At 45.0% G+C, this 27,654-nt stretch overlaps 1 protein-coding gene across 20 annotated transcripts in view; it reads right to left on the minus strand.

Annotated features, from left to right (window-relative positions):
* The window catches only part of PIK3R5 (phosphoinositide-3-kinase regulatory subunit 5), a 64,320-nt gene that overhangs the window by 17,474 nt on the left and 19,192 nt on the right, over positions 1 to 27,654 (minus strand). For 8 of the 20 annotated variants that reach the window (XM_073881689.1, XM_073881691.1, XM_073881688.1 and 5 more), the window contains 3 exons: positions 6,938 to 7,032; positions 4,713 to 4,828; positions 1,273 to 1,373 (listed from right to left, as the gene is read on the minus strand). In XM_073881689.1, the coding sequence (XP_073737790.1) occupies positions 1,273 to 1,373; positions 4,713 to 4,828; positions 6,938 to 7,032 (312 nt within the window). Of the gene's footprint in view, positions 1 to 1,272; positions 1,374 to 4,712; positions 4,829 to 6,937; positions 7,097 to 22,543; positions 22,916 to 27,654 lie in introns of those variants that run through there. The other 12 variants (XM_025864345.2, XM_025864340.2, XM_073881695.1 and 9 more) reach the window with 3 other exon arrangements.

Here is a 27,654-nt window from a genome sequence, read left to right on the forward strand (position 1 = left end):
CTGCTAGACCTCTGTCATTTATTATTAGCTTCATTTTGGACATTTGAGATTATCATCTTCCTGTTTTAAATCTTTTTGCAATGCACATTACTTGTGCACATTACCTTTTTCCATAATTTGGATTACTTCTCTAGGTTCGAGTTCAAGAAGTGGGATCAATGGATCAAAGACTATAAACATATTTCTGATCTTTGAAGCTCATTGCCAAGTTGCTTTCCAGAAGGATGGTGCCAATTTTAATATGCCATACATACAAAAGCACGGGTTTCACTCTACCCTTCCCTGTATTGCTCGTTATAATTTTTTTGCTAATTTGCTAGGCAAAGACTGTCTCATATGGTTTTAATTTGCATCTGTTTTATTATAACTGAGGCAACATTTTTTCCATATTTTTTTCCAAGGTCTATGTATTCTTCGGTGCATCATCTCTTTGACCCACCCGCCACACTACATACGCACGTGATTTAGAATTCTTTGGTCAACATGCTAAAGGTCTCAGCCCCTTCTGGAACTTGTGGGCATTGAAGATGCAGAGAAAGCCCCACCATCTGTGTTGTGCTCCACAGGCTCAAACTGAGAATTCTCCTGTCTTTACCCTGAACAGACCACGTGTCCAATACACCTGCTGCCCCATCCCTTCTACAAACCCTCCCCTATTGTTACAAGGTAGTTGATATCTGCGTTTATAAAGTAAATACCCCAAAGTGGTTTAGCTTTTCTGAATTGGTCTGCTTGTGATCAGGGTCTAACAGCACCAGGTAAATGGTGGGACCCAGAACTGGGACCTTGGGCATCTTGATAAAACAAGACTTTCCAGGGACAGCTGAGACAGTCACATGTCTTCCAACTCAGTCATGTTTTTAAAAAAAAGAAAGAAAGGGAAAAAAAAAAAACCACTTAAGAATTCTTTAAACAAGAGCCAGCATCCTCTGTAGGGATTCCCAGCTGTTCTGGAAGGCCAGCCCAGCTGAGCCTCAAACACACCCCTCTTCTTAGTCATAAAAGCCTATTCACTATGGACCTGCTGTTAGGTCTCGGTTTAATCACTTTTCTCTTCTGTGTCTACTTTTATGGATCTTTTCAAGGAAAGGGATTCGGGAGAGCTTCCTCCTTCCTTTCTAGTCAGAAACCTTCAATCCACAAGCACTGCTGGAACAGAAAAGTCAGGGGTTCCCAGTGCCTTTGCCAAGCCCCACGCCGGGCCAAGCACCCCAGAACCAACACTCCATGGGGACCTTTCCCTTGCGTCTTCGGTCCCTGGCTGGCGCTCACCTCTCGGGTTTTCTGCAGGATCTGCTCCAGGAGGATGAGGAAGTGGCCCGGGTCCCTGCTGACCAGCTCCTGTAGGCTCCAGCAGTTGAGACACAGGCCAGCTGGAAAGGCAGAGAGGCGAGTTCAGCTCAGGTTTGGAGAGCAGCGGGAATCCCCGGGGGGATTGCACGGGGGCACTCCTTGCTAAAGTAAGAGTCTGAGAAAACTCTGGATCAACAGTCATCTCTGTCATGTCTCTTCAACAAATGGTGTTGGGAAAATTGGACAGCCACGTGCAGAAGAATGAAACTGGACCATTTCCTTACACCACACACAAAAATAGACTCCAAATGGTTGAAAGACTTAACGTGAGACAGGAGTCCATCAAAATCCTAAAGGAGAACACAGGCAGCAACCTCTTCGACCTCAGCCGCACCAACTTCTTCCTAGAAACATCGCCAAAGGCACGGGAAGCCAGGGCAAAAATGAACTATTGGGATTTCATCAAGATCAAAAGCTTTTGCACAGCAAAAGAAACAGTCCACAAAACCAAAAGACAACCGACAGAATGGGAGAAAATATTTGCAAATGACAGATCAGATAAAGGGCTAGTATCCAAAATCTATAAAGAACTTATCAAACTCAACACCCAAAGAACAAATAATCCAATCAAGAAATGGGCAGAAGACATGAACAGACATTTCTCCAAAGAAGACATCCAAATGGCCAACAGGCACATGAAAAAGTGCTCAACATCGCTCGGCATCAGGGAAATCCAAATCAAAACCTCAGTGAGATACGACCTCACACCCGTCAGAATGGCTAAAATGAACAAGTCAGGGAACGACAGATGTTGGCGGGGATGTGGAGAAAGGGGAACCCTCCTACACTGTTGGTGGGAATGCAAGCTGGTGCAACCACTCTGGAAAACAGTATGGAGGTTCCTCAAACAGTTGAAAATAGAGCTACCATACGATCCAGCAAAGGCACTACTGGGTATTTACCACAAAGATACAAATGTAGGGACCCGAAGGGGTACGTGCACCCCAATGTTTATAGCAGCAATGTCCACAATAGCCAAACTGTGGAAAGAGCCAAGATGTCCATCGACAGATGAATGGATAAAGAAGATGTGGTATATATACACAATGGAATATTATGCAGCCATCAAAAGGAATGAGATCTTGCCATTTGCAACGACGTGGATGGAACTGGAAGGTGTTATGCTGAGTGAAATAAGTCAATCAGAGAAAGACATGTATCACATGACCTCACTGATATGAGGAATTCTTAATCTCAGGAAACAAACTGAGGGTTACTGGAGTGGTAGGGGGTGGGAGGGATTGGGTGGCTGGGTGATAGACATTGGGGAGGGTATGTGCTACGGTGAGCGCTGTGAATTGTGCAAGACTGTTGAATCACAGATCTGTACTTCTGAAACAAATAATGCAACATATGTTAAGAAAAAAAAGAAGATAGCAGGAGGGGAAGAATGAAGGGGGGCAAATCGCAGGGGGAGAGGAACCATGAGAGATGATGGACTCTGAAAAACAAACTGAGGGTTCTAGAGGGGAGGGGGGTGGGGAGATGGGTTAGCCTGGTGATGGGTATTGAGGAGGGCACGTTCTGCGTGGAGCACTGGGTGTTATGAACAAACAATGAATCATGGAATACTACACCAAAACAAATTATGTAATATATGGTGATTAACATAACAATAAAAAATTAAAAAATAAAAAACAGTCATCTCTGTCATGCCTCATCGAAACAAGTCTCTTAGTCCTGCAAGAGACACAGAGATGGGCCGGGAAGCCACCGTTCTTCCACAGCCTCCCCTGCCCCTGGTTTCCCACGGGGTTGCTGGAACCTGCAAGGTGCAGGGAAGGAGTGCAGAGGCAGAAAGTGCTGAAGGGAGGAGAAGAGCCTCGGCTAACGCCCATCCCCCTTCCCCCCTCCCCCCTCCCCCCTCCCGGAAGCAAGAGCAAGTCTCTCCTGGCCGTGGGGCTTCCCAGGACTGCCTGGCACGGGAGCGCAGGGAGGGGGTAAGCTACATCCCTTTATCTTTTGAGAGCCAGAGTGGGCACTTGGTCATTCTGTAACTTCCCCAGACTTCCGGACTGTGTCGGTCTCTGTTTCCCCGCAGTCAGCAAGGGCAAACCCCTAGAAATTAAAGGGGTGGTCATGGGGGCCCGTGTGCGTGTGTGCGCTTGCACGTACTGGAGGTCGGAGCAGTAGGGGCAAGGCGGGAAGGGAACCAGCCGTGAGTTTCATGGAACTTGAGCTCCGCGCGCCTTCAGGTGCACCGGCTCCTTCCAAGGTCGGGGAGACCCTAACAGTATTTTCATGTGGATACGGGGTTTTGTAAAATTGGCCAAAGTCAGATATTTTTGTCTTCTTTTACTTAATGATGCACCCCCCTCCGACTCCATTCTATACGCTTAGGCTCCGTCAAACCCTAGGCAGGAAGCAAACTACCATTTACGGAGCACCTACTGTGTGCCGATAAGGTGCTAGGCTCTTGCATATGCTCTGCCCCACTGAGTCTCCCATCTTCCCTTCAGGAAGTGGCTCCTGTTGTCGCTACTCTCACTTTATGGCCGAGGCAGGTGGGGTTCCTGGGAGGTTAAGTGACTTGTGTGAGGTGATAGCAGCCAGTGAGAGGCAGTTTTAATCTAGATCTGTGTAATCCCAAAGACCAGGGAAAGTCAATCAGAGGAGGTGACACTTGGGCTGAGACCTGGATGAGAAGGAGCCAGCTACATGCTGTTCTGAGAGAAGAGTTCCAGGCAGCAAGTGCAAAGGTCCTGAGGTAGGAGGAACCAGGGAAGGAACCAGGTAAGTTCAAGGAGCAGTGGCTACCTATCTCATGGGATAGTTAGAGAGGCAAGTCAGATATGGGATGCGAACAATCTCAGAAGCATGAGAAATTATTACAAGTAGGCACCAGTCTTCAGAGATGCAATTGCCCCAGCCTGCAGATAAGCCCGTTTCTCAGTCCTGGGAAACAAGGAAGCTTCCCACTCCCTGAAGCTCGGCTGAGATTCTCCCTTGTCCTGCAGGGAAAAAGGAGATGGGGCTCTGGAAGGAACCAGAAACCAACTAAACAGAACTCTGGGGGGAGCCATCTACAAACTCCTAGCTGTTCTTTTGGAGTCAGCAGCTGTGGTTTTTCTAAGCAGGACCGATACCTCTCTTCAAGGAGCTGTGCTTCTGGCACATGCAGAGAAAGCAAGATACAGCCCTGAGGAAGAGGAAGAAGATGTCAGGGGAGGACAGACAGACTGCCACATTCTGACGGGCCACCCTCCATCAGGTGCTGCGCCGAGCACCGGCCCGTGGGAGGTCCCACACACGGGCCTGGAACCAGAACCTGTGGGCTTCTGTAAGCACTCCAGTGCTCACTGTAGCCCCCGGGGCTTTCTTGGGCCCCACCAGCCCCACCCCTGCCCCCCCAGACCTACCTGACCAGGAGGTGGAGCAGCGGCTGAGGCTGAGCCCGTGTAGGCAGCGCTCCAGGGCATGCTGGATGCGGTCCTCCGTGCACGTCGTGGCCCCTGGCTGCATCCTGAGTCATCGCCTGCAAGGGGACAGACACCAGTCAGCCGGGAGAGCCCCAGGCTAGGGGGAGCAAATGGCCTAGCAGAGCGGACAGCAGAGTCCATGGGTGCTCGCAGCCCAGCTCGGTCAGCCCTGCCGTAGCTCTGTTGCCCAGAGCACAGCACGAAGGTGGGGAGCTCACAGTCCCTGCGGCCCAACGGCACAGCGATGCAGGCAGTGAGGGTCAGGGCGGGACGCTGCGAGGTAGACGGGGGCAGTGGCAAGTGTTTTCTGTGTTCCCCCCAGGCCCCGGGGACAGGCAGGGAGAAGGCTGCAGAATCTCAGTTTACTTTTCTGTAAAATGGGCTTAACAAGGTGCCGACCCTGGAGGACCGCCGGGAAGAACGCCACAGTGGATGGGCCCAGGGTGTTCTCGAGACACGAAAGCCATCCTGCCACAGGCTTTGGCACTCTCCCACTTTCCCGCATTCAGCCCTTCCAGGCAGACCCTGTCGCTGGCCCGTCAGGCCAGGCCCTGGAGAGGAGCCAAGGAAGCAGTGGTCCAACTCTGTGGAGCTGGGGACAGACCAGGAAACCACAAGCAGAAGCACGGAGCTCGGAGCTGAGCCATGCAAACGACATGCAAAACTGCAAAATCCAAACAGGGACCCAGCTGCATGACTGGAACCCTCGGCTTGCGGGGGGCCCACGTAGGCAAATCCTCCTACTTCCCTAGCCCGGGAGGAACCACATGCCCGAGGAAACATCAGCTCTCTGTGAGCTGTCCAGCGGTCTCCCACCTCAGTGATGTCCCTGCTGGGCCATGCTTCTTGGCGTCAGACATTAACACTGAACAGATCAATAGACCAAGAAAGAAGTCGTCACAGAAGGTGATGCTGTGAAGACAGATGGTGCTGGGGGCAGGCCAAATGGGGAGCCCACACTAGGTTGTCAGGAAGCCTCCCCAAAGGGACCTTGAAGCTGGACGAGGAATCGAGGACAGAAGTGAGGGGAAGAACACTCCAGAAAGAAGAGACAGCATGTGCAAGAGTCTGGGTGCAGGGACGAGCCTGCCAAGGACTGAGACACTGGAACAGAAGGCCAGGTCCCCCACCTCCCGGCTGTTGAGGTGGCAGACTGAACTCAGAAAAACCTCTCACTGGGGATTCAGGACCGTGCATGCTGGGTGTTTCCATGAGCAGCATCCGGCAGCCCAGAGATGTCCCTGGGCCCTTCCAGGGCAACTTTCCCGGTACACCTTTGGGCCTTTTGTCTGTGGACTCCTCCACGGGTAGCCCAGGCAATGAGTCCAATGCCACTGAGCCAGACGGGGCAGATTCCAAGCTTTCCGGTCCCTGCCTCGCCTGCCATGGGTGTGCATCCTGGGAACGGGCCCTTGTGATGAGGCCTCAGCCTTCTGCCTCCAGTGGAGCCCCAATACAAGACTCTCTCCAGCTTAGTCCTACCCAGACTCAGGGCTACCAGGATCCGTTGCAGGAGCTTGAAGCTCAGGCACCTTCAAAAGGATGACTTTGGGGCATGGATGGTTGGCCCAGATGGCATCAACGGATCCTCTGCCCCACAGGCTGATTTCTTCCCGTGAGCCCCAGGGTGGCTTCTTGGAGGGAGCTCAGATGTTGCCCACCCACCCCTGCCTCAAGTCCTTCATTTCACAGTCCTTCATTGTAGGGAGGGGGACAGGTGAGAACTAGCCACAAAAGCTGGACCGCAGCTGTTTTGCTGATACTTGGCCCTGGAGGGCTGGTGGGGGGTGGAGGAGGGGAAGTTAGCGGTAGGAGGCTGATGGGTGGATCACCTTTGGGGAGTCGGATGGAGAGATGGGTCATCTGTGGCACAGAGAAGTTAGACGACTTGCCCAAGGCCACACAGCGAAGAGGTGGCAAAGCCAGGAGAGGAACCCAGGGAGTCTGGTCCTGGCCACTACAGTGCGCTCTCAGTACAGTCAAGATGCCAGTTACCAGAAGAAAAAGAAAACCAATTTGTGTTCATACCCCCCAAAATGGAGACTCAATTAGCTACAACACGATCTTACTTTAAAAGACCTACCTTCCCAGCTGCTAGGGATCTTGAGCCCCCCATGTCGGTCTATACTAGCTGCCCACCCTCCAGGGAGGGAATCAGGACTCACAGAAGTGCACTACTTGCTGAACTGGGCGATCTCTAGCCTGGAGCAAGGGCTGAACCACACCGACTGGCTTTGAAGTTCCCTCCGCCCAGTCCCTGCTGCAAGGGACAACTGGGTTGTGTCACAAGGCAGGGATGAGTCACCCTGCCCTGTTGCGTCCCACTGTGAACACAAAATGCAAATGAACGTTTTCCGCCAACACTGCCTCTGTTGCACCCCTATCCTTAGGGGGTCAGGACACAGTGTCCTGGGGCTTCTGTGAGCAGCCTTCCCAGCACCCCAACGCCTGCTGGCCCACACTCCTTCCCTTCCCCAGGCCCCTGACACTCCCATCTCCTGGGCTCAGTGGCCCCCGCGGTTCACTGAAGACAATCAAGACCTTCTCCGCGGACGGGCCAGGTATCCCCAAGGGCACGGGGCACAGTTCCTGGTGTGCCAGCCCCCCGCCCCCCCGCCCAGCCCCCGGGCATCCTGAGTTTGCCCCAAGCTGCTCTGAGAGGCTGGACTTGCCCAAGGCACTGGGCCCTGGGAGCCAAGGCAGGTGGGAGCCCAGCCAGGGGGATGCTCAGCTGAGCTGCCCTGGGGGTTAACCCAGCGCCCCCTGGCTCAACACCTGGTCCTTTGGCACCCTCATTTCCGTTTGATGAGTCAGTCATCAGCTGTTTCTTGTGACTTGTCAGCAGAACCCTAGTGGCTTTGGGGCGGAGATGAAGAGGGAAGAAGGTGGCACTCCCTCCCTCCCCAAGGACGATGCCTTTTTCTCAAACACTTGGCAGGTAAGGCCCGGCTTCCCTAAGCACCTTCTAAGAGGAGTCTCTATTGTGAAATCCCAGCTGCTGCCTGGAATGGGAATGCCCCTCACCCACCGGTGGGGCTGTGTGGAAACATTCAACAGCCGGGCTTGCCCCCGTCTCCAAGTTCCTCTTCCGAGCCAGTAGGGGTGAGTCCTTACTGGGGACCCTGAGCAGAACAGGGAGGCCTGGAGCTGGGGGGGTGGGGGGGTGGGGCAGGCAGTGACTGCAGAGGGCACAGAGGGAGACCTCCTCTTCACATGTTGACCTGACCACATAATGCAAGACAGGGTCATCTTCCCAAACGTGCGGGACTAGTCGAAGGTCTGCCCGGGTCCGACTGTCCTGGGGCGGCCCCCACATGGCGCTTCTTTCTTGGAGGACTTCTCAAACACTGTGGAATGGCAGGCGTCGAGGGCCTACCTCTCGTGGGGGAGAAGCATGTGCCTCCAGGCTCTGGCTGGCACCCGCACAGCTTCCCTGCTGTTCTGGGACAGTCCAGGCCCATGCTGTGAAGCCTTAGTTCCACAGGTGGGAACCGCAGAGGCACCAAGGCACTGCACTGATCCCGCCTGGGTCGGTCCTGCATCACTCCTCCCTCTGCCCCTGCCTGTGGTCCCCTGCGGTTTGACCTCCCTTCTCTGGCCCCTGCTCTTCTCCATGTGACTGTTCAAGGCAGAATCTCTCCCGCGACCTAATTTTAAAGTTTCTCACCATCAAAGCAGGAAGGATACAACCGAAACTAAAGATACTGGGGTAAGAAAGGGGTGAAAAAGAGGAGGATGAGATGGGGAGGAAGAAAGGCCCCACTTCTTTGGGGCTATTTTTAGGGTATCCCTCTGACTCTTAGAACCAAAGCAAGATCTTTACATACCCCACATTAGAATAACTCAACTGGGATTGCGGGGGGCAGGGGAACAAAAATCCAAACAAAACAAGGGAACCCAACTTCATTATAAATGAGTAACCTAACCGCACTGAAGGGACAGGGGATGAAAGAATTAAACCGAGGAACTTTGGAAAATGGTATTTTGAGCGGATACTGTAAGGCTAAAGACAAAAAGAACTACATAGAAACATTGTTTTCTAGTTATTAAACCTGTTTGCCATAGGGACGTGTGTTTGAAATCCAGAGACTTCTTTACGCGTGTGCTATGACTAAGAAAATAAGTAAATACAGGTAATGGGAGCCAGCTTCTCACTGTTGGAGAAAGACGTTACAAATAAGGAATGTGGGAAATCTAGCATGAACCAACTCTATTGGACTGGAGTTGGAGAAATCAGCATGAACTCGTGTTTCTTTTTTTTAATGTATTTACACAGAGATGCATACAGAAGTGAAAAAGATGTGTGTCTGCTTGCATTAAAATGCATACATATATTTTCTAGCTCTGCTGAGAGAGCCAGGAAATGACATCCCAGTAGCAATGAGCACACCTAGTGCCCAGGTCTTGGTTTCTAAATACCATTCTCCACTCAAAGGAACCAGGGCTCCTTAGGGAAATGGCCGATTCCAAGACCAGGGCAGGAAATATTGAAGATGAACCTGGAACATCTTATAGTGCCAGAAAATAAGTCATTCCTTGAAAAGGGATGGGAGTGGCAGAGGATATGGGAGCCAGCTTGAAGGAGCTTCCAGTGGCCAAAGCCAGGACAATTTTAATGACAAAATAAATAATGAAAGTGTTGGATTATAATTTGTAGAATGAAATAAATACCCATGAGTCTACACTTATGTCATAAACAGTTGAAGAAAAGAATAAATGAAGAAGGAACAGATCTTCTTTATGACAGAATACCAATTAATAAATGTGGCCAGAATGAGAAAAATACAAAAATCACCATTAGGCAAACACCACAGTAATAACCGTCCTCAGTATGGATGTTAAAATCTCTGGATGAAATTCTGAGAGCGGACAGGATATTGGCATAGTCTCACAGTATTTCCTCTAAGAAATTAATTGATTACAAGTGAAAAATAATAATCTCACAGTGGAGAAACCCACCACCACCTTAACCTCATGATCCAAGGTAATATTACCAGTAATAAGATATTTCAAGATCCTATCTCCCCTGAAGCATGGAGAGGGACCTAATGTCACTTCTGCGGGATTCTTACCCCCCAAAAAAATGCATAACCACGACTGAATCACGAGAAAACATGCTATAACATAACTGCCCAGTCCTCACCAAAATGTCAAGGTCATAAAAGATAAGGGAAGACTGAGGAACTGCCACAATTGGAGGAAATTGAGGAGACACAATGAGGGATCCTGGAACTAAAAGGAGACGTTAATGGGGGGAAGATGGCTAAAATCCTAATAAGGCCTACAATTTTGTGAGCAGTATTGACCAACGATCATTTCGTGGTTTTGGTAACTGTACCAAAGTCGCGTGAGTTGTTAACATTAGGGGATGCTGGGTGGGCGGCCTCCTTAGTTCTAAAACCTTTTCCGTAGCCTTACATATCCCTTGAACATATTTCCAGGTAGTTATTCGATGCCTTGCTGTCCTTCATTACCCTGTTTCAAGTTCCCACTTCACGTGTGGTCACAGTTCCTAGTTACTGGTGGGTGGGCCAATGCAGGGCTAGCTGCCTCCCCCCAACCCAACGTTCCTCAGCTACGGTGGAGAATCTCTGGGGCTCTTGGAGGGTCTCTGAGGGCTCTCTGTGAGAATAGTTAAACTGTGTTTTCATTTTGACGGCAATCTAGAAGTCAGTAGTTAGTATATTTTGGAGCACATTGATGACACCTACGACCAAATGTTACCATAAAAAGTCGAAGCCTGGTTTGCATTTGAGACCATCACCTAAAAGGGCAGGGCATGCCAGGTGTGTTCTTGGGGTCTACTAGGGATCAAGGTTGCACACAATGAGTTGATGGAAAATGTTTAGTAAAAGGAGAAACACTTATACCATCTGAGGAGAAACCAGAATGTAAATTAATGAAAAATGTTTTTAAAAAGTGTCTGGCATGTAATAAGCATTCAGTAAATGCTATCTATTAGCTATCAGCGTGGTTTCTTCGCATAAGCAATTCTATGGCCCACTTCCAGATAGCTTTGAGACTGGGCCAAGAAATGTAACGCTCCCTGGATGATTCTGCTGCAGTCAGGCTTGAAAAGTAATGTTTTCTATTATTCAAAGACATACAAGTACTAGACTATATTTGACTAGGAAAGCATCCTGGAGGCCAGCTAGTGCAACTTTCCCATTCTACAGATAAGAAAATGAAGGCTCTGAGCAGGGAAGGGCCTTGCTCAGATTAGAAAGTGGCAAATCTATCACTAGACTCCGAGCCTAGGACCAGGGGAGTCATGGCACCCTCTTGCTTTGGTGGGAGTCAACCTCTGCTGTCCATCAGTAAGACCTCGGCTCTCTTCCTCAAGGTTATTTCTAGACTCCTTTTCTAAATTTCTTTTGAAGTTATCATGTAAGTATTCAACTTCTTCACGTGTCAACTTTGTGAATTTAGGTTTTCTGACAACATCATTCATTTTAATCCAGATTCAAAATTTTCCTAGCCAAGATCGGGATCTAGAATTACTATATAATTTTTTTTATTTTATTTATTTGACAGAGAGAGACACAGCGAGAGAGAGAGCACAAGCGGGGGCGGGTGGTGGGCAGCAGAAGGAGAGGAAGAAGCAGGCTTCCTGCTGAGCAGGGAGCCCGATGCAGGACTCGATCCCAGGACCCTGGGATCACGACCTGAGCCGAAGGCAGATGCTTAACAACTGAGCCACCCAGGCGCCCCGGAGAATTTCTACATATATTTATAATTTACTTTTTATTGAAAGTCTAGTAATTTATTTATTTATTTTTAAAGATTTTATTTATTTATTCATGAGAGACAGAGAGAGAGAGAGAGAGGCAGAGGGAGAAGCAGGCTCCCAAGGAGCAGGGAGCCTGATGCAGCACTCGATCCCAGGACCCTGGGATCATGACCTGAGCCAAGGGCAGACGCTTAACCATCTGAGCCACCCAGGTGCCCAGAATTTCTATATTTTTTTAAAAATTGTTTCTGAACCTGTGATTTTAGCCCTTCTCTTAATTGCAATGTTGTAAAATTACATTTTCTGTTAAAATACAGATCTGGATCGGATTGTATTAACTACTTTTACACTACATCACAATTCTTTCCATAATTCTTGTTGACATTCACAGTAAACGTAATAACTGTGAAAATGGCAGTATTTGGTCCGGGCAGAGGCAGCAGCTTTAAGACTGATTTACTTCATTGCTTGCTGGTTTTTTTGTTTGTTTGTTTCTTTGTTTTTAAACTACGCCATCCCTAGTTATGAGTTCTTTATTTTGATTCATGTCTTGCTCAGCTGGAGCATTTCTAGTAGCTTCACAATGAGTGTGTGGGTGAGGTAGTTTCTGAGAGTTTATATGTCACATGTCATTTCCTTCATTGAGGCTCATGAGTTCTACCTTTGCCGATTAAAGAGCTGGCATAACTCAAAGTTTTTTCACCTTCAACATGTTTATATTGAAACCCAAAATAATCAACCAAAGACATGGCTACCACAAAGAGAATTAGGTAAGGTGGTTTGGTACAAATATGGAAATTTGGTACAAGACAGAAATTAATTATTGTTCCATTATATGAATAAAAAACAGAAGTTGCATTGGAAAAAAAAAGACCCTGCCTATAACAGCAAGAAAAAAATAATAAGAGAAAATAAGCTTTAAAAATAGGCAAAATTTTGATGAAATAAAACGTTTGGAGGGACACAAAAGAAGGCAAATAAATGGAAATACATATGCTATTATGAGACAGAAATATTCAGTATCAAAGAATTAATTCAAAATGGATCAGAGCCTCAATGTAAAGAGCTTCAGTGATACAACTCTCAGAAGAAAACATAAGAGAAAGACTTCCTCACACTGGATTTGTCAATGATTTCTTGGAAATGACACCAAAAGCACAGGCAACAAAATAAAAACAGATAAAGTGGACTTACATCAAAATCTAAAACTCTGCCCACCACAGTCAAGAGAGGGCAAAGGTAACCTACAGAATGGGAGAAAATATTTGCAAGCCATGTATCTGATGAGGAGTCAATATCCAGAATATATAAAGAATTCCTACAACTCAAGAACAGCAAAACAACAAAAAACAATTAAAAAAATGGACAAGGGACTTGAATAAACATTGCTCCAAAGAAGACACCCAGATGGCCAAGAGCTACATGAGAAGATGCTCAACATCACTCATCAATAGGGAAATGCAAATCAAAACCACAATGTAAGGAGCGCCTGGGTGGTTCAGTTGGTTAAGCGTTTAAGCATCTGCCTTCGGCTCAGGTCATGATCTCAGGGTCCTGGGATCAAGCCTCACGTCTGTCAGGCTCCCTGCTCAGCTGGGGGGTGTGGGGTGTGGGGGTGTCTGCTTCTCCCTCTCCCTCTGCCCCGCCACCCCCCACCGCTCGTGCGCACTCTCTCTCCCTCTCTCAAATCAACAAATAAAAAAATCTTAACCCAAAACCACAATGAGACACCACTTCGCACCCATTACAATGGCTATTATAAACAAAACAAAACAAGAAGAAGTGTTAGTGAGGATGAGGAGAAATGGGAACCCTCGTGCACTGCTGGTGGGGATGTGAAATGGTGCTGGCGATTTCCCCAAAAATTAAAAATAGAATTACCATATGATCCAGTAACTCCACTTCTGAGTGTATATCCAAAAGAACTGAAAGCGGGGACTTGGAATAGATCCTCTACATCCGTGTTCATGGCACCATTATTCACAATAGCCAAACAGTAGGAGAAACCCCAGTGTCCCCGGACAGGTGAATGGATACATAAAATATGGTGTATACCAAAATGGGATATTCTTCAGCCTTAAAAAGGAAGGGAAACCCTGTCACATGCTCCAACATGGAGGAACCTTGAGGACACTGTGCTGAGTGAAATAAGCCAGTCACGAAGAGAAAAATACTGTACAATTCCCCGTATATGAGGCACCCAGAGTAATGAGATTCATACAGACAGAGCTGAATGGTGGTTGTCAGGGCTGGGGGAGGGGACACAGGTGCAGAGTTTTAGTTTTACACAACGAAGTGAATGTGCTTCGCACCACTGAACCATACACTTAGCAACATGAAGATGGTAAATTTTATTTATTTTAAGATTTTTATTTATTTATTTGACAGAGAGAGAAAGAGCACAAGCGGGGGAGAAGCAGAGGCAGAGGGAGAAGCAGGCTCCCCGCGGAGCAGGGAGCCCCATGTGGGACTCGATCCCAGGACCCCGAGATCATGACCTGAGCAGAAGGCAGACGCTTAACCTACTGAGCCACCCAGGCATCCCCAAAATGGTAAATTTCACGTCATGCATATTCTACCACAATTTTAAAAAAGGAATAAAGAAATAATTAATTGACACCTTTGCAAAATTACACAGGAATGTCAATTCTCTGTACGTTTTAGCCTAGAGAACAGGAAGGAAGGAAAGAGAGCGGGCAGGCAGACAGACTGGACTGGCTGGCTCTTCCAAGTGGCTGTTCTGTGTCAGACACCATGGGGGGGACACTTTCACTGGATTGCCTAGTTTAATGACCATAATAATCACCCCATGACATAATCATTGTCATCCACAATCCCTGCAGCTCGGGGAGAGTCAGCCATGTATTTGCCCAAGTTCTTGCGGTCACAGTTCCTATGATCCAAGCTGGAAGCACATCCAAAGTTGGCCGGGCTCTCAAAGCCCACATTCTTTCCTGTGCCATGTTCACAGGAAATCATCCCTGCTGTTTTCTAGACACTCAGAGGGCTGAGTATGTGGTTGCGCCTCTGTGTTATAATTTGAGGCTTCCAGTGAAGACATCCTGCACACAAATGACCCGAATTCTCATTGCCAGTGATTCATTTTCCATGGGTTAGGATGGCTCATTTCCACTGGCCTAGCTTACTCTTCAAGTTGCAAGATTTGTGGAGGGACATTTAGCTAACAGATGTGTCCAAGACAGCGGTGACAGTGGACGGTGGACATCAGAAGGACTCCAGAGAGACAGAAGGGAGGAAACGGGAAAGGGTAAGCAGTGATGGTTGGAGGGGGTGTGAGGAGCAGGAAGGGAGCAGGGTGGTCGGACGGGCACGAAAAGGGAGAACGGCCAAGGAAACAGAGATACAAGCCTTCGCTTACTTCTCACTTTTGCTCACGCCCTTCTTTACCAAGGAAAGGGTGCCGGGCTGCTCGGGAAGACCAACGCTGTGGTCAGGACCAAGAGGAAATAAGATGAGGGAAGGGAAGGAGAAAGATGCTCAACAATGTGCGTGCGACTCTATGCCAGAGACCGCTTATTAGGGCTTGAAGCCCACGATCTCGTTCCTTCTGAGCAACCTTGTAAAACTCTGAACACACGACGATGAGGAATGTCCCGGTGGCTATGTGACTTTCCCAAGGTCGCACAACTAGCAAGTAGCACAGGCAGGAATATTTGAGCCACGTGAACCCAGTTCTGTCTGACTGCCTTCTACCCAGGGAATCATCTGGAAGGAAACAGGATGCCTCACGCTGCCTTCGCCTATAATGATTATAATAATAGCAGCTAATGCTAACTGAGGGCTTACTATGTGCCAGGCACTGTTTAGGTTCTTCCTCCGAATTAATTCATAGGAGGCAGACACGTTCTTGTCCCCATTGTACAGATGAAAAGAGTAAGGCATAGAGGGCTCTCTTGCTGGCAAATGATGAATGGCCTTTCCTGGCATGTGCTAGCAACTTAGTATCCCTGTGCAATAACGGGGACCTTAAGACGGGCAAACTGAAATTTTTGCCAAGATGGGGAACAAGAGAAAGACTACAGGAATTTACCAAGGTATAAACTCCCAGGCTCCGGAGGCTGTTTTAATCCTGCCGCCTTTCAAATGCAGAGCCTGTCTTGTTTGCCAGCAAATGCTTGCACGGTAACAAAGCGACCGATAAATGTAAATGTCAAAACTCAAGGAAGTCCAATTACACATACCCAGGCAGCTTTCTGATTTTTCTGGATGTGGCCAAAGATGGCGGTTGTCGTGATGAGCTGCATTCATTACAGGCTGCTCACTCTCGGCAGGATCATTTCCAGGTTGTAAGACAGTGACTATTCTGTAGTTTCAGGCAAAGAAGATTGTATGGAGCATTCTGACGTCCAGATGCCTTACCATTGGAACAGATTCGGCACAGCCTGGTCTCATCTGTTATCCCTTCCCTCCCGGAGTGAAAACCACTCAGCACCCCCCTCTGCTCTCCATCCTTCCAACAGCGGGTCATTGATCTCAGACACCAGCACATCCACCTTCATCAGCTTCCTTCTCCTCCCTCTCTTTAAACTCTTGCCAATTATTTAAGAAAGAAAATCTCTCACGTCCTTCCTCTCCATCCCATTCATGAATATGGTTTATTGATGCAAGAGAAACTTCTCTAACAAGAAATCATCAAGGTTTGTGGACGGAACTGAAATCAGAAACTCGTCTTGATACTTGGCCAGGTGTGGTTTTTACAACTTTTTATGAAACAGACACTGATTTCGAGAGTCCCAGTTAGCCCCGTCTAGAACTCCCTGGGACTCTGAGGGGCTATTCACTGATATTAGGGCTGATGCAGTCTTTCCCCAGTCTCACCAAATACACTCACAACGACACAGAAAAGCTCACACTCTACACTGAAGACCAATATTTGGTATGGTTTGGGCATCATGTCTAAATCAGACGGAAATGGATTTGGCAAATCCAGGCTACCGTTCTGGCCAAAATCTCTACGGAAGGTGGGCGGGGCTGGCATCATGGCTGATTTAAAGCCTGGCCCCCAAGCGGATGTGCCCCCTTTCTGGATGCTTGATCAATGGAATAGGCTGAGGAGAGAAAAGGAGGTGAGGGAGAGTCTACTCCTTCGAGAAGCTTTGCTTGGTTGGATTTTATAAGATACCCTGATATCCTTCTGCTAAGTTTTTTTTTTTTAATTTCCCCAGCACAAGTTCATTTCTGCTAAGTGTGACCAAAAGGATCCCAAGATGCTTCCAATTATGTTTTTTTAAAGTCCTATATTTACATCTAAAAAGGGGCACCTGGCTGGCTCAGTCAGTAGAGCATGAGATCCTCGATCTCAGAGCTGTGAGTTCAAGCCCCATGTTGGGCATAGAGATTACTTAAAAATAAAAAATCTTTACATCTAAAAAAAATATATAGGGTTACCTGCCAAGTGTTAATCCTAGAGGCAAGATTAGATACCCTTTTTACGTTATCTAAAAACATTTGTATAATAACATATTTTATACATTACTTTTTGATCACACAAATAACAGGTGTAAAGGATATAAAAAATAGACAATGGTCTGGCCAAGTGGAGTAGATGTACTTGTCCCTATTCCTCCTGCAAAGTACAACTATAAGCCCCGGACATTATATACAAGACTAACGCACGAAGGAGAGTGAAGGCTAAGGACCTTGAGAACAAGAAGGGACATGGTGGTGATCATGGTGGAAAAGGATTTCCTTTTCACCTCATATATATCCCAGACTTGGACCTGAGGTGCCAACAACCTGGAAAACACCAATGCGCAGAGACAGAAAAAGCCCCAAGAAAATGCTGGTCTTTCCAGCCAAAGGCTCAGCAAAGAGGCAGCCTAGCAAGACACAAAACTTTTAGAGAATAACCGCTCTACCCCAGCCAAACGCCACAGAAAGAACTATGGCACCATCTCCACAAGCAAAGGCCAAATGGGGGGCCTGAACTTCGCTCTGGCTGGGCTCCAATGAGGTGCCAGACCCCTCCTCCCCCAACCATGGGTGGTGTCTGAGAAAGCCAGGCCTTTCATCTTCTCTGCCAGTAAGGAGCCCCCGACCACCCCACGGGGTCAGTGAGGACCACCAGGGATGCTGGACTTCCAGCCCCACCAGAGAGTTAAGATACCCCCAACGAGGGTGGTGTCAAAGAAGCCTAGTGAGAGCCAGGACTTTCACTGCTGCCCAGTGGTGGTGAGGTCACTTCCTCTATCCCATGGTGTTGATGGAGCAGTGATGAGACACCCTTGCGCCTCCCAGGCAGGGAGGCATCCATGGAAGTCTATCTGGAAGCCACAATTCCCACCCCACCCAGCAGTAATAAAGAGCAGCTCCTTGTCAATGGAAGCAGAGAATGGAACCTGGACTTCTACCCTCCCCTGGTAGTAATGAGGCAGTACCCTCTCCGGTTCAGGGAAGTGTTAGAGGAAGCCAGCTAAAACAGGGGTTTAAATAAGATCCAGAGCCTCTTAACTCTCGTAATACCCCAAATGCCAGGTGCCAATGGAAAATAACCTGTCACACCAAGGACAAGGAATGAAATGAAGAGAATTCTATAAATTGAGTGGAAAAAAAAAAAACAATCAAGAGGTGGCAACACCCAAATCACAGATGTTTAAATTATCTGACAAAGTTTTTAAAGCAGCTTCATTAAAAATGCTTCAGTGGGCAGTTATAAACAAATAAAAACTAAGAAAGTCTCAGAAAAGAAACAGAAGATAGGAATGCAGAGCTATGGAAATTCTACAACTGAAAGATACAATAACTTGAAATAAAAACCTCAGTGGACGGGCTCCACAGCAGAGAGAGGGGACTGAGGAAAGAATCAATGAACTTGAATCCAGAACAACAATGTTACCCAAGCCGGACAACAGAGAGAAAACCAACTAGAGAAAAATGAACAGAGCCTCAGGGACCTGTGGGGCTCTAACAGAAGGTCTAACATGCATATCATCTGAGTCTGAGTGGCAGAGGGCAAAGCGGGGAAAGTACTCAAAGAAACAGTGGCTGAAAACTTGCAAATTTGGCAAAATACACAAAACTACAGGTTCAAGAAGCTTTGTGAACCCTAGACAGGATAAATCCAAGAAATACACACCAAGACACATCACAGTCAAAGTTCTGAAAACTAAAGACAAAGAAAAGAAATCTCGAAAGCAGCAAGAGAGGAATACCACCTTCTCTTAGAGGGAAAACAATTCAAATGACAGTGGATTTCTTATCAGAAGTCATGAAGGCCTAAAGGAATGGAACAACATTTTTCAAGTGCTTAATGAACAGCCAACCCCGAATCCTACATCCAGAGAAAATACCTTTCAGGAATGAAAAAGAAATTAAGACATTCTTAGATGAAGGAAAGCTAAGGGAATTTGTCACCAGCATAGCTACCCTAAAAGAAATTCTATAAACAGAAAGAGCATGATTAAAAAAAAAAAAAAAAAGTATCTTGAAACATCAGGAATGAAGGAAGAACATGGCAAGCAAATATCTAGATAAATACGATAGGCTTTCCTTCTCTTCCTTTGTTTTCTAAATTATATTTGATGGTTGAACCAAAAATTATACCATCATCTGATGTGGTTTAAGGGTATACAGAGTAAATACTTAAGACTATTATATTATAAATGAGAAAAGGTAAAGGGGCCTAAAGGGAAGTAAAGCTTCTATGCTCCATTAGAACTGTAAAGTGATGACATCATTCAACTATGACATGTATATAAAACATAATAGGTAGAGCAGAGATTAAAAAAGCTATACAAAGAGATGTATATAATAACATTACAGATACATCAAAATGAATTCTAAAAGTTTTTCAAGTAATCCAGAGGAAGGCAGGGGGAAAAAAAAAAAAAGAAACAACAACAAAAACAGACCCCCCCCAAAAAAAAGACCCCAGAAAACAAAAAATAAAAAAGCAAACTTAAGCCCTAACATATCAATGATTACATTAAATTTAAATGGGCTAAATATATCAATTAAAAGACAGAGATCAGTAGTGGATTGCAAAACATGACCCAGTGGCTTGCTGTCCATAATAAACTCACAAATATGATACCGGCAGATTGAAAGTGATAAGTGGGTAAAGACATACCATGTAAACATTACTAAAAAAAAAAAAAAAAAAAGGAGTGGCTATATTAATATCAGAAAAAGTACACTTTAGAACAAAGAAAATTACCAGAGACAGTGACTGACATGACAGAATGACAAAAAGGTGAAGCCACCAAGAAGACATGGCAATCCTAAATGTGATTTCCCAAACAATGACATTGCAAACTACGTGAAGTAAAAATTGACAAAATGGAAAGGAGAACAAGACAAACCCATAATTATAGCTGGAGACATCAACCTCCCTCTCTCAACAATGTAGGGAGGTACTATATAGAAAATTAGCAAGGACACATAAGAATTAAGTCACACCATCAGCCAACAGGATCTAATCGACACTTACAGAACACCCCACCCAATGACAGCAAAACACACATTCTTTTCAAGTATCCGTGAGACATATACCGAGACAGACCATATCCTGAGCCATAATGTGCAAGACTGTTGAATCACAGATCTGTACCTCTGAAACAAATAATACAATATATGTTAAAAAAAGAAGAAGAAGAAGAAGAAGATAGCAGGAGGGGAAGAATGAAGGGGGAGAAATCGGAGGGGGAGATGAACCATGAGAGACGATGGACTCTGAAAAACAAACTGAGGGTTCTAGAGGGGAGGGGGGTGGGAAGATGGGTTAGCCTGGTGATGGGTATTAAAGAGGGCACGCTCTGCGTGGAGCACTGGGTGTTATGCACAAACAATGAATCACGGAACACTACATCAAAAACTAATGATGTAATGTAAGGTGATCAACATAACAATAAAAAATTTTTAAAAAACCAACCTCAACAAATGTAAGAGAACTGAAATCATACAGAGTGTGTTCTCTGACTACAAGAGAATCAAACTAGAAAGCAAAGAGAAAGATAACAGGACAACCTCCAAACACTTAGAAACTAAACACACATCTGGATAATCCATGGGTCAGAGAAGAAGTCTCAAAGGAAATCCAAAAATACAATGAACAGAATGAAAAGGAATATCTAACATATCAAAGGTTGTGGGACATGGCTAAAGCGCTCTGAGAAGGAAATTTATAGCACTAAATACATACATTAGAACTGCCATATGGCCCAGCAGTTGCACTCCTAGGCATTTATCTCAGGGAAATGAAAAGTTATGTTCACCCAAAAACCTATACATGAATGTTTATAGCAGCTTTATTCATAATAGCCCCAAACTGAAAACAACCCAGATGTCCTTTAGTGGGTGAAGAGTTTAACAAACTATGGTTCATCCATACCATGGAATACTACTCAGCAATAAAAAGGAAATGATTATTGGTATACACCACAAACAGGATGAATCTCCAGAAGATTATGCTGACTGGAAAAGCCAATCTCAAAAGATTATCTACGGTATGATTCAATTTATATAACATTTTTGAATTGACCAAATTACAGAATGACTACAGACTGGGAGACAATATTCACGATACACATATCCGACAAATGATTTGCATCTTGGAACTGAACAAATAGGAACGGACACTTCACAAAAGATATCCAAATGGTTGGTAAACATGTGAGAATATGCCCGCCGTCATTAGTTCTCAGAGAAATGGAGATTTAAAACCACAATGCGATCACACTACACTAGAATGGCTAACATTAAAAAGATTAACAATACCAAATTGGCAAGGATATGGAATAGCCGTACGTTGTTGGTGGAAACATCAAATAGTGCAGCTACTTTGAACACCTGTTTGGCAGCTTTGTAAAGTTAACAAATACCTACCATTTTGACCCAATAATTCTACTTGCTTACCCCAAACAAATGAGGACATATGTTGACATAAACACTTGTACAAACATGTTCATAGCAGCTTCATTTATCATGGCGTCAAACCCAAAACAACCAAGTCCATCAACAGAGAATGCGAAAACATATTTGGTACATGTTTACCCGTTTACTCAGCAATGCAAGAAACAAAACAAAACAAAAAAGCAAACTGCTAATGCAAGTAACAGTATGGATGAAAACCAAAAACATGGTGTGCATATGAAGCCGACACAAAAGACGGATACTCCATGGCTGTATTTACAAGAAGTTCTACAACAGGCAAAAGTAACCTACGGTGAAATAAATAAAAATGGCAGTTGCCTCTGGCTGGTACAGGGAAAGTTGGCCAGGAATGGGCATGAGGAAACTTTCTGGGATGATGGAAATATTCTATCTCTTGCTAAGAACAGCCTGAACAGGTATATATATTTTCTGTAACTCACCAAACCGTACGATAAAATGTGTGTACTTCGCTGCATATAAACCAGACCTCAATAAAAATGTTTTTAAAGACTCGTGCAATACCTAAGTGGACAGAATAACTCTTCAAAGTTTTTCTTAGCCTGACCATTGATCTGCACCCCATTTTCCTTTTTCAAACACACGGATATTTGCCACCTGTCTGACTTTGTTATCCTTCCAGTCGTTTTTCATGCATGAATCTGCCCATATGCATACCTACAACACGCATGCATTTTCTTCGAACATAGATGGGCTCACAGCATAGACCTGGTATCCTATGCAGAACTGTCCCCCAAAATGTGCATCTGATTATCACTCCCTCCCTGTCCCTTAAAGCTAATGGTCTTTTTGTTGCCTTAGGACAAGGTTCAACCCCCAACCTGGATTGTAAGAACCCTGAGAAGTCTGGGCCCTTCCTCTCTGGCCAGTCTCATACTCTCACCTTACCTCTCCATAATGAACATCTCCCTGCCTGGACCCCCTCTGCCTGAAACATTTCCACCACCTTCCCCTGCTTCTGCTGGGGCTAATATGCATTCTTCTGTCGTTGTTTATAAAGTCACTTTTTCCGGGAAGCCTTCCTGCCTTGCAGGCTGGGCTGGGTGCCCACTCCCACCCCTGTTCCCCCTACGCCTATGTTGTAACTGTTTCCTCTACTGGGCTTTCAACTTAGCAACAGTGGCCCACTCACCATACAAATGGTTCCAACTCCAGCCTCTGGAGCAAGGCCCCGATGGATTCTCCCTGGACATGTGAGCGTGCCAATGTGCCCTGCAAACCAAAAGCCCCACCCAAACATGTGCAATAGGGGATCTTCCTCAGGCTTTGGGGGAAATCACATCTACTGTAACCTCCCAGTGAGTCAGTTCTCGGAGGTGTCATACAGGTCATTTCTGACTACCCGCGGTGTGGGCAGGTTGCCCCAGAGACCTCCTTCCTCCTGCATTTCCCTTCCTGGGACCAAAGGAAGAGATTCAGGTCAGAACGCAAGCTTTCCAAGAGCCGTTCCTAAGGCCACCGAGTAGAGGACAATTTACGTGCTATTAATGTGTTTCCTTCTGTATACTGTTCCCTCCCCTCACTGCCTCCATGCTAATAAGGCAACCACCTGGGGGAAGGTTTGTGGTAGGAAAATGAAAATCTCTGAGCTCCTGGACAGCTCCTGGAAGGACGCATGAAACTCAGAGCTGGATTTCAGTTGATGTAAGAAGGGTCAAGAAATGGGTTCTTTTTTTCTTTTCATAAACTGCAATTTGTAGAGAGCAGTTGTAGGTTTACAGAAGAAAAAAAAGGACAGAAAGTACAGAGTTCCCACATACTCCTTCTGACCCCCCCAACTCCCTCCCGCCCACAGTTTCCCCTTTTATTAATACCTTCCATTACTGTGGCATATTTGTTACAATTGATGAACCTATGCTGATACACCAATATTAACCAAAGTCCACAGTTTACATTACAGTTCCTTCTGTGCGTTATATACAGTTACCAAATACAAAATGCCATGTATCTACCATGATAGTATCATAAAGAATTGTTGTACCCACTCTAAAAATCCCCTATGCTGTCATCTATTCATCCCTTCCTCTCTCTTCAACCCCTAGCAACCACTCATCTTTGTACTGTCTCTACAGTTTTGCCTTTACCAAAATGTCACCCAGGTGGTGTTATACATTATGTAGACTTTTCAGACTGGCCTCTTTCACTTAGCAATATGCATCTAAGGTCCCTCCGTGGCTTTGTGTGTCTTCATAACTTATTTCTTTCTATTACTAAATAACATTTCATTCCATAGATATACCATAATTTGTTTATCCACTCACCTACTGAAGGACATCTCGGTGGCTTCCAATTTGGGGCAATTATGAATGAAGGTGCAGGTTTTTGTGTGGAAGTAAGTTTTCAACTCCTTTTGGTAAATATCTAGAAGCCCAACTGCTAGATCATATGGCAAGACTTCTTAACTTTCTAAGAAGCTGCCAGACTGTCTTCCAAAGGGGCTGTGCTGTTTTGCATTCCTACCAGCAATGAACCAGAGTTCCCATTTCTCCACATCCTCGCCAGCATTTGGTGTTGTCAGTGTTTTGGATTTTCGCCATTCTAATAGGTGGGTACTGGTATCTCATTTTAACTTCTAACTTCCCTAGGGACATACGATGTTGAGCATCTTTTTATTTGTTTATTTGCCACCTGTATCTCTTCTTTGGTGAGCAGTTCAGATCTTTTGCCCATTTATATTTTTTATTTTTTAAAGTGAAATTTTTATTCAAGTATGATGTTAGGTACAAAATGTACATAGATCATAACAGTAGTTTGATGAGCTTTCACAAAGTGATCACACCCACGGAACCAGCACCCAGATCAAGAAGCAGAACACAATCGGTATCCTTAAGAACACCACTCCCAGACTCTGAAAAACAAACTGAGGGTTCTAGAGGGGAGGGGGGTAGGGGGATGGGTTAGCCTGGTGATGGGTATTAAAGAGGGCACGTTCTACGTGGAGCACTGGGTGTTATGCACAATGAATCATGGAACACTACATCCAAAACTAATGAGGTAATGTATGGTGATTAACATAGCAATAAAAAATTAAAAAAAAAAAGACCACCACCATCCCCCCCGCCCATTGCCTCTCCTGGTTACTACATTATTGCCTGTTTTTATTTTTATTTTTTAAAAAGATTTTATTGATTTATTTGACAGAGAGAGAGAGACAGCAAGAGAGGGAACACAAGCAGGGGGAGTAGGCGAGGGAGAAGCAGGCTTCCCACTGAGCAGGGAGCCCGATGTGGGGCTCGATCCCAGGACCCTGGGACCATGACCCCAGCTGAAGGCAGATGCTTAACAACTGAGCCACCCAGATGCCCCAACTATTGCCTATTTTTAAATTGGGTTGTTTATTATCTTATTGTTGAATTTTAAGAATTCTTTGTATATTCTGGCACAAGTTATTTATCAGAGAAATGTTTTGCAAATGCTTTCTTCCAGTCTACGTCTTGTCTTTTCATTCTCTTTACAGTGTCTTTAACAGAGCAGAAGTTTTCATGTTAATAGAGTCCAACTCATCAAATTTTTCTTTCATGGATCATACTTTTGGTATTGTATTGTACCTAAAAACTCATTGCCAAACCCAAGGTCATCTAGGTTTTCTCCAATTATCTCCTAGGAGTTTTATGGTTTTGCATTTTATCTTTAGGTGTATGATCCGTTTTGAATTAATTTTATGAAAGGTTTTAGCTTAATGTCTCAATTCACTTTTTGCTGTCAAAGATCAGTTGATCAGGGTGCCTGGGTTGGCTCAGTCGTTAACCGTCTGCCTTTGGCTCAGGTCATGATCCCAGGGTCCTGGGATCGAGTCCCGCATTGGGCTCCCTGTTCTGTGGGAAGCCTGCTTCTCCCTCTCCCACTCCCCCTGCTTGTGTTCCCTCTCTCGCTTTCTCTCTGTCAAATAAATAAATAATATTTTTTAAAAAACAAAAACAAAACAAAGATCAGTTGATCATATTTGTGTTGGCCTATTTCTGGGCTCTCTATTTCATTCCATTCATCTATTTGTCCATTCTTTCACCTATATCACATTGTTTTGATTATTATAGCTTTATAGTAAGTCTTGAAGTTAGAAGTGTCAGTTCTCCAACTCTGTTCTTTTTCTTCAATACTGTGTTGGCTATTCTGCATCTTTTGCCTTTCCATATGAACTTTAGAATCAGTTTGTTGACACAGAGTAATCTGTGGGGATTTTGATTGGAATGGCATGGAATATGCAGTTTGAGTTTGGAAGAACTGGTATATTGAGTCTGCCTATCCATGAACATGGAATATCTTTCCATTTATTTAGATCTTCTTTGACTTCATCCACCAGGGTTTTGTAGTTTTCCTAATGTAGATTTTGCACATATTTTGTTAGATTTAGTCCTAAGTATTTCTTTTTTTTTTTTTTAGTGCTAATGTCAATGGTGTTATATTTTTTATTTCAAATTCCAATAGTTTATTGCTGGTATATAGGAAAATGACAGATTTCTCTGTATTAATCTTGCATCTTGCAACTTCCTATAATCACTTACTAGTTTCCAGGTTTGTTTGTTTGTTTGTTTGTTTTTGGTCAATTCTTTAAGATTTTCTACATAGATAATCTGGAACATATTGTAAAGAATTGATATAATTTGTTCTTTAAATGTTTGGTAAAATTCACCAGTGAAACCATCTGAGACTGGTGCTTTCTATTTTGGAAGGTTATAAATTATTGATTAAATTTCTTTAATAGATACAGATCTATTCCAATGATCCATCCTTGTGTGAGCTTTGATTGTGTTTTTCAGGAATTGGTCTATTTTGTCTAAGTTATCAAATTTGTGGATATAGAGTTTTTCATAATATTCCTTTACTATCTTTTTAATGTCCATGGGATTGGTAGTGATTAACTTTATAAAATTTAGATATAATTCACGTAATAGAATATGCACCATTTTAAGGTGCACACTTTAGTGCTTTCAGCATATTCACTATGTTGTGTATCCATCACCATGATCTAAATCCACAACATTTCCATCACTCCAGAAAGAAACCCCATACCTATTAGCAGTGACTTCTCCCTCCCCCTATCATCTGACAGCCACTAATATACTCTGTTTCTTTTTTTTTTTTAAAGATTTTATTTATTCATTTGAGAGACAGAGAGAGAACAAGCAGGGGGAGAGGCAGAGGGAGAGGGAGAAGCAGACTCCCCGCTGAGCAAGGAGCCCGATGCGGGACTCGATCCCAGGACCCTGGGATCATGACCTGAGCCAAAGGCAGACGCTTAACCATCTGAGCCACCCAGGCGCCCCTACTCTCTGTTTCTATGAATTTCCTTATTCTGGACATTTCATATAAGTGGAATCACAATATACTATTTTTGGCATCTAGCTTTTTTTACTTAGTGTGTTTTCTAGATTCATCCATGTTGTAGTGTGTTATAAGACTTATTCCTTTTCATGACTGAATAGTATTCCACTGTATGGCCATATCACACCTAGTTCTTAAATACTTCAGTTTATGGATCAACATTCATATTGGATACCTGTAGACCATCTGCTCCTGTCCAGAGCAAAAGAAAAAGATAAGAGACATTATCCAGGTATGCACGTTTCCCTTCTGCATAAAGGACACTAAGAAATGGACCTAGCCTGGAATCTCCTCTGTGACTAAAAAAAAAAAAAAAGGGAGCCTGCTTGAGTCTTGTGGGCTTAAATAAACTACTACCACTATCACCAACCAGGCAGGCATATGCACAGAGCAAGCTTTCAAGGTAGACCTTCTTTTACCTCCATTGACATGTGAAGAGACTACGGCTCTGAGAAATAAAGCCACTTTCTCAGGGTCTGCAGGAAGGATGCCAATCAGGTCTGCCTAACATAGAAGCCCCCCGCAGCTCTCCGGTAACATCTAGAATTCTTTCCCTAGTTGCTCTAGCAGCGGGAATTCCTAACCTTTTTATGCCCTAGATCTGAAGCCTACAGACCCTTCTTCAGAATAATGTTTCAAATGCACACAACAAAATATATGGGACAGCAAAGGAAATGAATTACACTGAAATACTGATTATTACAACAAACTGGTAGTCTACCAATATGTTGTCATAATCAACCTTGTGAAATGGTCATTTATGTTCTCCTCATCAACACGTGAAATAACAAAATCCAGCAGCCGTCTAAGCACTATTATCACTTGAAAGTAGTCAAAAGCATAAGTGACATTTGAGATGCTCCCAACATGACATGCAAAGTGATAGGACCCCATCTGGATTTCTACTGTGGACCAAGTCAC

This window comes from Callorhinus ursinus, unplaced genomic scaffold, assembly GCF_003265705.2.
Source record: "Callorhinus ursinus isolate GAN/ISIS: 27379988/994484 unplaced genomic scaffold, GSC_fseal_2.0 scaffold43, whole genome shotgun sequence".
Classification (NCBI taxonomy): domain Eukaryota; kingdom Metazoa; phylum Chordata; class Mammalia; order Carnivora; family Otariidae; genus Callorhinus; species Callorhinus ursinus.